Source organism: Astyanax mexicanus, chromosome 15, assembly GCF_023375975.1.
Source record: "Astyanax mexicanus isolate ESR-SI-001 chromosome 15, AstMex3_surface, whole genome shotgun sequence".
NCBI classification, from domain to species: Eukaryota; Metazoa; Chordata; class Actinopteri; order Characiformes; family Acestrorhamphidae; genus Astyanax; species Astyanax mexicanus.
In genome coordinates, this window is record NC_064422.1 from 23,557,993 (window position 1) to 23,571,057 (window position 13,065).

At 36.2% G+C, this 13,065-nt stretch overlaps 1 protein-coding gene across 1 annotated transcript in view; it reads left to right on the forward strand.

Annotated features, from left to right (window-relative positions):
• The window catches only part of sh3bp1 (SH3-domain binding protein 1), a 22,722-nt gene continuing 9,657 nt past the window's right edge, over positions 1-13,065 (forward strand). The window contains exons 1-11 of the mRNA XM_007251266.4: positions 1-267; positions 5,621-5,663; positions 5,817-5,921; positions 6,318-6,394; positions 8,342-8,453; positions 8,545-8,621; positions 9,485-9,572; positions 10,039-10,107; positions 10,209-10,299; positions 11,394-11,530; positions 12,096-12,207. Of these exons, the coding sequence (XP_007251328.3) occupies positions 221-267; positions 5,621-5,663; positions 5,817-5,921; positions 6,318-6,394; positions 8,342-8,453; positions 8,545-8,621; positions 9,485-9,572; positions 10,039-10,107; positions 10,209-10,299; positions 11,394-11,530; positions 12,096-12,207 (958 nt within the window). The 5' untranslated portion in view covers positions 1-220. The remainder of the gene's footprint in view (positions 268-5,620; positions 5,664-5,816; positions 5,922-6,317; positions 6,395-8,341; positions 8,454-8,544; positions 8,622-9,484; positions 9,573-10,038; positions 10,108-10,208; positions 10,300-11,393; positions 11,531-12,095; positions 12,208-13,065) is intronic.

The following is a 13,065-nucleotide window of genomic DNA, read 5'->3' on the forward strand; positions in this document are numbered from 1 at the left end:
GCATGTTGTAACTTCCTCTTCTTTCTGACTTGATGAGGCGTGTGTGCATGAGAAGTTTTGCTGTGAAGTGTTTGAAATGGAGAACTTGAGTGAATGACAGCGTATTTTCTTATTTATATGAATCATAGACTAAATTCAACCATCAAATGAAAGTAAGGAGCCTGTGACGTGATCCTGAGAAAAACGGACTACAGGAGTGGTTGGAAAGTTAACCATAACTATGCTTAAGCCTTTTAACATCCTAAAGCAGTTTGGAGGTGTGGGGAAGTAAGTACTTTCGTCTGACATTTACTGATGTTCGTGTTTTATCGTAATTTACACAACAGCTGTAGATTGCCGTTTTTTTTACCTTGCTGTTGTTCGATTACTGTTGTATTCATTTGCAAATGTCTAAATTTGTACATTTGTACAATGAACTTAAGCATGATCTTGACTAAATCGGGCTGTGTGGCATTTGCTGTGATGGAGACTCACAGAGTTTCGTAAACCTGGGATTTTAGCCTAAGTTCCTTTATGTTCTTTTTCAAACTCACTTTAAATAAACTAGAGGTTTGTAGCAGCTTGTGACTCATTGAAGCAAAAACTATATGTTCAAAACTATCCTATGTTAACTTTAATTAATTAAATTTGGCTCATTGTGTACTATTAATAATTATTTTAATGTAATTATTTTTATTTTTCACAAATACAGCTCTGGAAAAATAAGAGACCACTTAAAAATGATGAGTTTTTTTATTTTACCAAATTAAAAACCTCTGGAATAAAATCAAGAGGAAGATGGATGATCACAAGCCATCAAACCAAACTGAACTGCCTGACTTTTTGCACAAGGAGTGACATAAAGTTATCCAAAAGCAGTGTGTAAGACTGGTGGAGGAGAACATGCCAAAATGCATTAAACTGTGATTAAAAACCAGGGTTATTCCACCAAATATTGATTTCTGAACTCTTAAACTTTATGAATATGAAATTGTTTTCTTAGCATTATTTGAGGCCTTAAAGCTCTGGGTCTTTTTTGTTATTTCAGCCATTTCTCATTTTCTGCAAATAAATGCTCTAAATTACAATATTTTTATTTGGAATTTGTAGTTTATAGAATAAATGTTCATTCTACACAAATATATACCTATAAATAGCAAAATCTGAGAAACTGATTTAGAAACTGAACTGATCTCTTTTTTTTCCAGAGCTGTATGTTTTATGTGATACTGAGTGCATATTGTTGGACATATTGTTGCTCTGATGAATGCTTGTGCTGAGCTGCTGCTCACTGTAAGCTGCATGCTGCAGGGCAAGGTGCACGTTTTGCATCCTGCTCAGCTAACACAGTTAACAGTATAGCATAGAACAATTGTGCTGGGTCTAAAACAGAAAGAAGCACCCGCCAACGCTGCTACAGACCCCACTCATTATCTAACCGCTTTCAACCCTCTCTTAGTATTGTATATGATAATCAGTGTTGTAGAATACACTACAGCAGGGCCGGCCCATGGGTTTATGGGGCTCTAAGCAGAATTTCATTTGCGAACCCCGTACCACCACATAAGCACCAGATGCTTCATCATTCCATAGGTTACATCCATAGTGTAACGTACCCAGTATCATTAGCACTTTTTGTAAGTGGTTTACATCATATTGTTGTCATTCTATCTTATAACAGTAGCAAACTCATACATTTATTTATTTATTTATTTTTTGCAAATTTCCACTTCTAAATACAGTGTGGAATAGTAACTTTGAAAAAGTACTGTATGGAGTACTTGATTTTAAAAGTAACTAAGTTAGATGACAAGTTACTTTATTAGTTTAGCAGCTGCTAACTAGACAACACTCCTAGTGTGGCTATATTTACAGCTACAACATGTGTGTCGCACAGGCCAGACTTTACTCCCTGAGATGCAAGAAGAAAGTAAAAATATACTGTAGCGAATCTGCAGTAATGTTCTGTATTTACTGACTGTTAAAATATACTGGTTTTGTGTTTAGGGTACAAGACAAGCGTTTGATTGGGGGAGAGTGTAGAGGGGCACTGCGAGAGAATGCGGGGTCTCTATGTGTGTGTGTGTGTGTGTGTGTGTTAGGAGCAGAAGAAGGGAGGCTGTGTGTGTGGTGAGGTGGAGAGAGAGGGGGGCACGCTGTGTGAATGTGTGTATTCTGCTAGTTATAGTATAGTGCTAGTTTTAACTTGCTAGCCTGTTGTTATTTTGGCGTGTCTGTGACTGAACGCAACCAGCAATAAGGGAACGACTGTAAACACCTTTTTCGTCCATCCTGAACGATTTTTTTTTAAATATAATTTTATTTTTACATTAAAATATTTCCCATTTTCTTCTCAATTTACACAGCCAATTACCCAACCCACTCATTAGAACTCCCCCTATCACTAGTAATGCCCCAACACTCCAGGAGGGTAAAGACTAACACATGCTTCCTTCAATACATGTGAAGTCAGCCACCGCTTCTTTTCGAGCTGCTGCTGATGCAGCATTGCCGAGCAGCATCACAGCACGCTCGGAGAAAAGCGCAGCGGCTCAGTTCCAGTACATCAGCTCACAGACGCCCTGTGCTGCAGACTTCACCGTAGGAGTGATGTGGGGAGAGAGCGCCATCTACCCACCCAGTGGGAGCACCGGCAGCTTGATGGCAAAGCTGCATGAGCTGGGGTTTGAACCTGCTACCGCCTGCTTATAGTGGCAGTGCTTTAGACCGCTGGACCACTCGGCGCCGTTGAATAAGTAACTTTAATCTGATTACTGATTTGAAAAAGTAATGCATTAGATTACTTGTTACTCATAACGCGTTACTGACATTACTAAACACATCTTAGTAGACTGCCCTGCACTTTTAACCACCAGAAATAACTTTCATAGGGTTGCAAATATGAAAGAACTGTTTGAAAACATTCCACCAGCTAAAATACTTAATTTTCTGGAAGTCCTTTATATGAAGAAACTAATTTAAGTCTAGAAAGACTAGAAAACTATGGCTTAATTTGTGTATTCACGACATTAGGCTAACTACCAAACACTCCATTGCATGGCGGGAAAAATGTATCTGTGCTACATTACAACTTACCAGGCTACAGCCTTTATATGAAATAAAACACAGTCCTCTTGATAGGTCTGTGCTCATACTGTTAGGCTACATTCTAACCTAGATGTTTTTAAGTCACCAACTTTAATTAACATCGCCCATATTAGATACCACGACGGCCTCAGTTACCACAACGGCAATTCAGGTAAGCAGTTTCATAGCCCTGTCCTTGTTCACTTTCTTTTTTAACTATAAGAACATCAGGTCAAATAATATATACTTATAAACTTATATTTAATCTGAACAAAAATGTTGTGTTTGCTATGCTGGCTACCGCTTAGAGAAAGATGTAGACCAGCAATATGGTTGCCACACCGTCTTATATTATATAAAACAGTCTGTGAGGTCTTTTCCACCTCTGTACACATAGCTGTTAGTTAAGGCTACTGTCGAGTGGTAAAAACCGTAGTTAGCATCAGATAAGAGACTCTGTCTTCTCTATCTCTGAGCTTGATCAAACAAAAACATAACAAGATAATCAACACAAACAGTTAGCAAGATGTGACGTGCTTGAGGTGACATCAGCGTGACCCCAACAACAGGGAGTGGCATCCTCTCTTTGAGAAGAGTGGTTTCTCTCAAGACTTTGTCTCCTGCCATGTTGTGGGAATCGTGTAGATGTATCTGATATGAGCCGGATCTCGTCTGTTACTGCAGAGTTTTAGTTAATCACACACAGAGTCGCAGTATGATTAATGATTAACTTATAGCAATGGCTACTGTAGGATGGTAATCTGAAACATGTACTGTTACTTTCAGTCTTCCTAAATCCATTAAAATGTTTTATATCCTAATGTAGTACTTGGAAGTAAAAGTGACAGTAAATGCTGCACTAGACGGTTTGTGTGTTTCAGCTTGCAGGCCACTTCCCCTCCATTCTCTTTGGCCTGCTTCCTAACCACAGCACCCCTCACTGTCTAATTTTAGGATGTTAGAGTTCGCCTGCCTGATGCAACGGAAGAGATGCTTGCGACAAGCCAATAATCAGAAAACAGATGTCATTTTCTCACTTTAGCCACACTGTCTGATGCTTTAAGATGTCTATGCCTTCAGTATTAACACAAATGCGCTCAGAGACTAGAGTGGTGTTGAAGGTCTCATTACATTATTTTTTAAAATTAATTTTAAAATGTCTAGTTGTGGTATCTCTAGTATGAATGAATGTCATAGGAGGCGTTTTTTTTGTGGGAAAAAAGTGCTCCAGTGTTTCTATTTAGCCCTGCTTTAGATCACTGAATTAGAGGTCTCTGAAGAAAGACATTATTTTGGCTCTTGCTCATGAATATTCATACATGCAAACATATTGGCTCTAAATGGCTAACAGCACTGCAGCAGAGAATGTTACCTGCCTTCCCCTCACAGTCAATTTTGCATCTCTAAAACTCAAAGGATAAAATGTTTTCAGAGATGCAGCCTTAGTTATGAAGATATATCACTGAGTGTTAGGTAAAGTTAACCCTTAAACTTTGCTTAACATCAGATTCGCGAGTGAGTGGCCCCGCGGCCGAAATGCTCTCCACGGGAGAGAAATGTTGTCAATGCTGCAGGGAAAGTGCAATCATCTGTCAATTTGTGCTACCTTGTCAAACCGTGCCTCCCTTGTATATATAAGGTCTTGGTAAAACGCGAAAATCCACTGGAGATCCGATTTAAACCTATTGTTACTTACACAAGATAGCAAACTCAGAGAGACCTATTGTATTTCACAAAAAATAAAGAAAAAGGAAGGAGACCTCTAAGTCTCCCAGCACTGACCTGTAGATCTGTATACCTGTGTTTTCTGGAACGATGGTGCTCCATTCAGTACTTTTGGGCTCAGTTGGGGATGAGGAGGAGTTTTGGTGATCATTCAGTCAAATTCTCACAGCAATGCTACAAAGTCAGTTAGACTGTTTATCCTGGACAGTAGAGATAGTTACTCAAAAAAAAAAAAACCTTCTTTAGTGGTGCAAATCGAGTATAAAATTAATGTGATTAATTAAATGAGGTTCTGTGATTAAAGTTTAAATATCAGTACTTCCATATATATATGACAAGTTTTGGTATCTCTAACAAACAGACTAGAAATGATTTACTTATTTACTTTATAATATCTCAAGTTTTAGTTTAGATGTTTTTTAAATGTGCTGGATAAACGTTTAACAGAGAGCCTTAGCATCAAACATTTAATTTAATAAGAAAAGAACAGCAGTATTTATGTCATGTCAACACTAAGATTACCATATTATGACATGTCTCTTTATATTTAATAATGTAAACTGTTAAAATGTTGTAAGTAAAGTGACCAGTTAATGATTACTTTTATGCAGTGTTTTTGTTTTTGTATGCATGTGTGTTATTCAATGTGAACTATATTCAGGTTTAAAACAGCAAAACCCCAGTCAACCTTTGGCCTTTTTTTATTTTAAAATTATCAGTAGTTATGTGGTATATTTATTTAGGTGTAAGTGTTGGCTTGCATACAAATACATTTTACGGGGTGTAAAAGTTAATATATATATATCTGTGACTGCTTCTGAAAATGCAGGTCACAAGATGCAACTGACCTCCTCTCTGAAGATTTGGTTTTGGTGAGTTCTTTTCATATCTTCATTCATCCTGTTTCTCTCTTTAGAATGCGTCATTAAGTCTCGGTGGTAAATTTCACATACATATCTTTACAAAAGTTAGTGCAGCTATTTTACATATGCTTGGTTGCCCTGTGCACATTTGGCTGTGTGCAGGTGGAGCAGCGTGTGGAGCCGGCCAAGAAAGCGGCTCAGGTCATTCATAAAAAGCTGACCAGCTGTCTACAGAGTCAGCAAGGTCTGGATACAGAAAAACGCATGGTAACACTTTTTTCCATACCCATACCTCCTCAGCTTTTTCCATAAATAATAAATATATCCATATTATATACCTGGTCTAAGATTTGTATTTTTATGTGCATGCCAAAATGAAGAAAACCTCATAAAGTTATTTTAATTATACTTTGATTTCTGATTTTATATTTATAGTATTTACAAAGATGTACAAGACAATTCTGGCCTGCTTTCATGATGCAAAACATCCCAGCTTATTAAATTACTTATTAGAAATATTAGCCTCAGCAGGCTGACCTTGTGTGGAATTAAATGTGCTTCAACTGAACAGTCTCTTTAGCGTTAACTTATTTCTTATAACTTATGTCTATTTAATCAGCATTTTATTTTTGTTTTGTCTTTTTCTCTCCTGTCATCTTCTAGAAAAAGCTTCCCCTCATGATGCTGTCTGTCAGTATGGCTGAAAGCTTTAAAGATTTTGATGCAGAATCTTCTATTAGGTGAGTGTGATTTAATGGTCACCCACAAACTCATGTTCTTGTTTAATTTTAGACAGAACATGCCCACTTAACAGAGAATGTTCTAAGAAAATTAAGTAACATTTTAAAAACACTCCCGAAAGGTTAGGCTGTAGTGTTACAGACCTTATTTTTCCAGAACCGTTCTAAATACGTGTGATATAATAATGGTTTGCACCTCAATGTTATTAGAACCTTTTCACACAATTTTTTCCAGCTAGACAAATACTAACATTCTGGAAATGTTAAAAGTAGCATTCCCAAAACTAAAAATGTTTAACATTGAGACAGATACAAGAACTTTTAAAAACATTGAGTAAAACATTCTAGGAACTTGACAGCTTAAACATTCTAATAATGTTAATTTTAATGTTCAGAAAACAATATAATAACCAAAAATGGTTACTGGATTTGCACTACACTGGAAGAAGAAAGTTTAACTATATCACCATATTTTGCTATTAGGGTGAATAGTGGAGTGTCTACATCTGCAAAATCTAAACATTTCAGTGCAATTTATCTTTAACACAAAATATCTACAGTACCAGGCAAAAGTTTGGACACACCTTGTTATTTAATGTTTTTCTTTTTTTCTACATTGTAATTGAATGCTGAAGTCATTTAGACTATGAAGGAACACATAAATAATCATGTAGTAAATTAAAAGTGTTAAACAAACCAATTTAATCTGTGAAGCAATAGAGTGGCTTTTTTCTAAGGTGCTGTTAACTTGTGGTTTCTGGGGCTGGTTACTGGTAAAAATGATCTTATCCTGTGCAACAGAGGCAACTCTTGCTCTTCATTTCCTGGGCCAGTCCTAATGAGGACTTTGCGACTGCACTTCAGGATACTTTCAAAGTTCTTGAAAGGTTTCGGATCAATTGACCCTTATGTCTTAAAGTAATTCTTGTTTACTTAGTTGCCATAATATGAATTAGAACATTACTCAAATAGACCTATTCACTCTATACAAACTCTACCTTTTCACAACACAACTGATGCTCTCAAACACATTAGGAGGGAACTCTTGTCAAGTTCAGCACAGCTGTTTACTGAAAGCCTGAATTCCAGGCTCTAACTTTTAAAGCTGACTGAAAAAAATGCCTAGATGTGCAAAGCTGTCATCTAAGCAAGAGGTTCTGCTTTAAATGTAAAACATATTCTGGTTTGTTTAACACATTTTTGCTTACTTAATAATGTCATATGCTTTATTTAAGATGCGTCCAAATTTTTGACTGATACTGTATATGTATTTGTATTTGAAACAGATTTAAAACTGAAATTGTTACTCTTTAAACTAGGGTTGTTCAGTCTTACCCTCAAATGGCCAGGGTGGCTGCAGGTTTTTATTATAAACATCCAGCAGCAAAACCTGATTTCACTTCAAACAGCTAATCACATGTGATTCTGCTTGGCTGAAAAGAAAATCTATAAGTTGGCAAAAACTTTAGTTCCTCACCCTTATAACTGCATTAATCTTATAATTAATATTAGTTTGGTGTGTCCTAAAATAGAACTGTGGGACTCACACAACATGCTTATCAGTTACAAAAAAAAATCCTGAAAGTAGGAATAGTACAGCTTAGTAGCCCAGGGTTTAATTGGTTCTATGGTTCTTTTCATTATTTAGCATTAAACACACATTGCATATTATTATCTAATCATCTGTATGATTATTTATATACTTACTTGCTTACTTACTTACTGGAGGCCCCAGCAGAGCACAGCGTATGGTCTGCTGTTCTGCTGAGGAATGAAGGAGGGCATCTCAAAAAAGTAAATGTTAAAATGAGATCATATATCAAAAACAACCCTGTTGAGAGAGTCCGAGATAATTAGTGTGGTTATAAAAATTGACTATGGCTCCCTGAAGTTAAACAAAAATGGCTCCATAATTTTCCTAACCACACCCATCCTGTCTCCCTGCAGGAAAGTTCTGGAAATGTGCTGCTTCATGCAAAATTTTCTGGCACAAACTTTGGCAGACTTTGAGATGAAGCTGGAAAAAGATGTTCTGGAGCCTCTAAATAAACTGAGTGAGGTAAGAACTTGTGTTTTAATATCATCATATTTTCTCATTAGCTCCATATCAGCAAGAAATCACTAATTCCACGTTCCTTTTCTCTAATCAGGATGACCTGCCAGAAATTTTGAAGAACAAGAAACAGTTCGCCAAATTTACGACAGACTGGAACAATGCACGCACCAAGTACATTTCCTTTATGTCTTCATTTGTAGAGCAGATGAGAAAAATCATGTGATTTATTAGGAATATCTAATGGTGTGATAAAGTTCTGGGTATTTTCTAAATATTTTCTAATTTCCATGATTCACTTCAGTTTGATTAAACTTTGGTTTGATCCAAAAACAAAAAAAATCATATGTAAACATGGATGGATGAAGTTTTTACACAGTAGTGGATTATAGACGATAAAACAGTAAACCATGGCTTCATATATACAGCTCTTGACAAAAAGCGCAAAAAGAGACCACCTAAAAATGTTTCTTTGAGTTTGATTTTACCAACTTGAAAATCTCTGGAATATAATCAAGAGGAAGATGGATGATCACAAACCATCAAACCAAGCTGAACTGCTTGAATGTTTGCATCAGTAGTGGCGTAAAGTTATCCAAAAGCAGGGTGTAAGACTGGTGGAGAAGAACATGCCAAGATAAATAAAAACTTAAGCTCTGCATTTTTTGGTTATTTTAGCCATTTCTCATTTTCTGCAAATAAATGCTCTAAATGACAATATTTTTGTTTTGAATTTGGGAGAAATGTTGTCAATAGTTTATTGAATAAAACAAAAATGTTCATTTTACTCAAACACATACCTATAAAAAGCAAAATCAGAGAAACTGAATTAGAAACTGAAGTGATCTCTTATTTTTTTCCAGAGCTGCAATATGTAAAAAAGTCAGATATTGTATTTATTATTCATTTATTCAAATTTAGGCCAAGAAAGATATTTATAATTGATCACAAATGACTGTATCATTTCAAATACAGTTTAACAATTTTTTTTTCTTCAGCAGCTTTAACATTTATATTTGTGTATCTTATTTTTTCAGGTCCCAGACTAGTACAGGTCCTCAGGCCAAGCAAGATGGACTAAGAGAGGAAGTGGAAGAAGCCTGGAGGAAACTGGAGGCAATCAAGGTTAAATATCATTGTTACTGTTTGTCTGGCATTCTATACTGGTTAAGTTGGGATGCAAAGTAAGTGAACACTTTAAAATGACCTGGATGACTCTAATAGTGACTAATAGTGGTTACTAATGGTGGATTAAAGTACATCCAGGTCTTAATCATAGCCTTTGATGACTTTTACTGCTTGTTGCATCTTTTTAACACATCTTATAAGCATTTTTTGCATCTAGGCATGGTTTACACTAACCAATATTTCTTAAGAAGAACAGATTTGGCTATGTGTGCCTGTATTTAATGAGCAAAGGACTCTGTTATTAATTGAATTAAAATATGTTTGTCTTAAATTGTGATTTAGGTAATGATGACCACATTTAATTAGTAACTAATGTAGAAATCCAGGTCATTCTAATCGGGGGTTCATTTAGTTTTTCTTTTAACTGTGTACACACTGATAATGCATGTTTTTTCGCCCACAGGATCAGTATTCAGCAGATCTTTACCATTTTGCCACTAAAGAAGATGAGTATGCTAACTACTTCATTCGTGTGAGTACTTATAGTACATACTTCTATTTTAGTATGTATGTTCAAACGGAGAAATGCACAAATTTATGTTCTATAAGTTTCTTACAGTGATTTTCTTTTAGCTTTTAGAGCTCCAAGCTGAATATCACAGAGTCTCTCATGAATTCTTGGCCAAAAATATCACTGAGATCAAGGAAAGTCAGAGCCAAACAGGTGAGAAAAATTACAGCAAAATGTACCATCCATTTGTCAGTTATGTATTTAAGTAATGGAACTTTATAACTACTGAATAAGCAGAATAAACACTACATACCAAATGTTACACGCTTGCCTTAAACTTAATTCAGTTGGTAAGTAGTCTCAAGTAGACTGGACAAGTCTGATACTGGCCAAAATCACTGGATCACAAAAGTATAATCCAATGTGATCCATTAGCCTACACTGTTACATACAGTGAAGGAATTAATTAATTATTAGATCTCTGTTAAGGGCATAGGAATACTACATAGCATCAATGGGAGAATCAATAAAGCCATGCACCGTAAAATCCTGGATGACAACCTCCTTCCCTCTTCCAGGACATTAAAAAATGGATCGTGGCTGGGTCTTCCAGCATGACAGTGACCCTAAACATTCTGTTGAGGCAACAAAGGAGTGGCTCAAAAGAAGCACATCAAGTTCATGGATGATTAGGGGTTAAAATATGATTTGGATGATCATTAATGATTTAGAGATGATCTGCAAAACTTCTCCTGACATGTGCATCATCAGCTACACACCATCATCAGCTACAAGACTTCTGTGCTTGCAACCAAGTATTAAGTCTTGTTTGCCAGAGAGATCAAATGCTTAAATAAAATGCAAATAAATATATATAATTTATACAGTGTGATTTAAGATTTTCTAGATTTTATTATTTATATACTATCTATCACTGTTAAAATTAACCTTCCCCTAAAATTATAGACTTGTGTTTTTCATGTCTTTGTCTTTGTCAAACTTATAAAATCAAATATTTTTTTCTTTCACTGTAAATGCTTAAATTTAAAAACCCTAGCCTACGTGTGTTAAAGCCTGCATGCCAGTATTCTAGGCTTCATAAGGAGGTGCAACGTTTGTTTCACAGTTTGAGTATGATGATATTTAGATGGCTATGTTAAGCAAAGTTCATTCAGACATCTTAATTTAGGAGAGGGCGTCTGATTAATACTTGCCTCTGCAGACACTCAAGGTTGCTGTATCAGCAAGTGGCATCGTGCCACCTCTAATTAATATACCAAAATGTGTTTGTCTGCATTTGAACACAGAGTGCCAGGTGGGTGTTTCAGCTGGAAAGGTCTACGGGACGTCTTTGTGCTCTCATCTGGAGTCCTGTGGTCAAGAGATTGCTCTGCCCATTCGGGAATGTGTTAACATGCTGCTGCGTACAGGACTCAGAGAAGAGGTGATGTGCAGTACTGGCTTATAATACACAGAAATTCTAAAACAGCACAGGCAGACTGTGGGTTTTGTTTTGCCCTTCTCTTTGCATGTGCAGGCATTGCCTGATTCAGGGCTGCCGTGTCCAGGTTGTTTGTGCACTTGGCAGTGGGGTTTTGGGGGATTATTTCATGTAGAACACAGGATGCTATTGTCACAAAATGTTTGACATTTTTTCTTGAATTTTAATTATTTTCTATTTGTTTTAAAATTGTATGTAGATTGTGTGGACACATACATGTCATTTAGGTTATTTTGTTCAATATTACTCTATACTGGAAGATTGCCAAATAATCTTTATTAAAATAAGATGAGTAGAGTCACAGAACAATAATAAAACAAAACCAGCTCTATACAAATGCTTTGAGTCCACTGAAGCTGTATATTTTTAACCACAGAAATGCTGCTATAAGTGACCACAGGACATGCACATTAGCACTCACCCACAGACACAGAAACACGCATAGCTAAAAACAACAAACGGTAGCTGTGGTAGTGTAATATATTTACATATTCTGACATCTCTGCAGGGTTTGTTCAGGCTGGCAGCAGCTGCCTCTGTGGTGAAGAAGCTGAAGAGCAGCCTGGACTCAGGGACAGTGGACCACTCCGAGTTTTACACAGACCCTCATGCTGTAGCAGGTATCGTGATAGCTGTATAAACACATCTAGTTTTATTATTTGGAATGTCCTAACCGATACTTTTGAAATAAGGAATAAAAATGATATTGAAATGCTGTATTTAAATCTGTTTGGTATTAGGCAGAGGCAGTGTTATGGTTGTTGGTCTGGGGTCCGAAAAAAAAATATATATATATATATATACATATATATATGTGTGGATTAGGTGCCATTTCCTGCATCCTGGTGTATTTTAACAGATCATTAAACATCTAATTTCATCTACAAAATTGACTTTATTTAATTTTAGCTCACCTATAAGTAGCTCTAGCTCTGTGCAACTCATTAGGCTCTTCAGAAACACTGTGTGTGTATTTACAAAATTAAGCAGCTTAGTTAAGCTAAACTTTTAACCACATGCCATGCTAGCTATTTCAGTAGTGCTAAAGTATGATGTGTAGCTGCTTGTGTGTGGAAAAAGCAGCTACACATCATATTTTAGGACTACTGAGATAGCTAGCATGGCTGCTAAGCAAACCAAAAGCTACATTGACACAATGTAAACACAATTTACCTCAATAAATATACTTTAAAGTGTCATACGGAAGGTTTAACTGTCCGTTAGCCACATTTTAGACTCTGCTCGTCTCTCTCTCTCTCTCACTCTCTCTCTGTTGTTCTCTCTTTGCTCTCTGCTGCTCCCAAGGCACCTCATAGCCCTGCCCTCTAGTCAGGCTTTTGACTGACAGGCAATTGAACCTATTTTAACAGAAAGTAGTGAATTAAAATGTGTGAGCACAAATAAACGTACAAATAAATGTACAATGTACAAATAAAAATGAACGTTTTGTAGAATTTCTTCTAAAACCTTATTTAAAT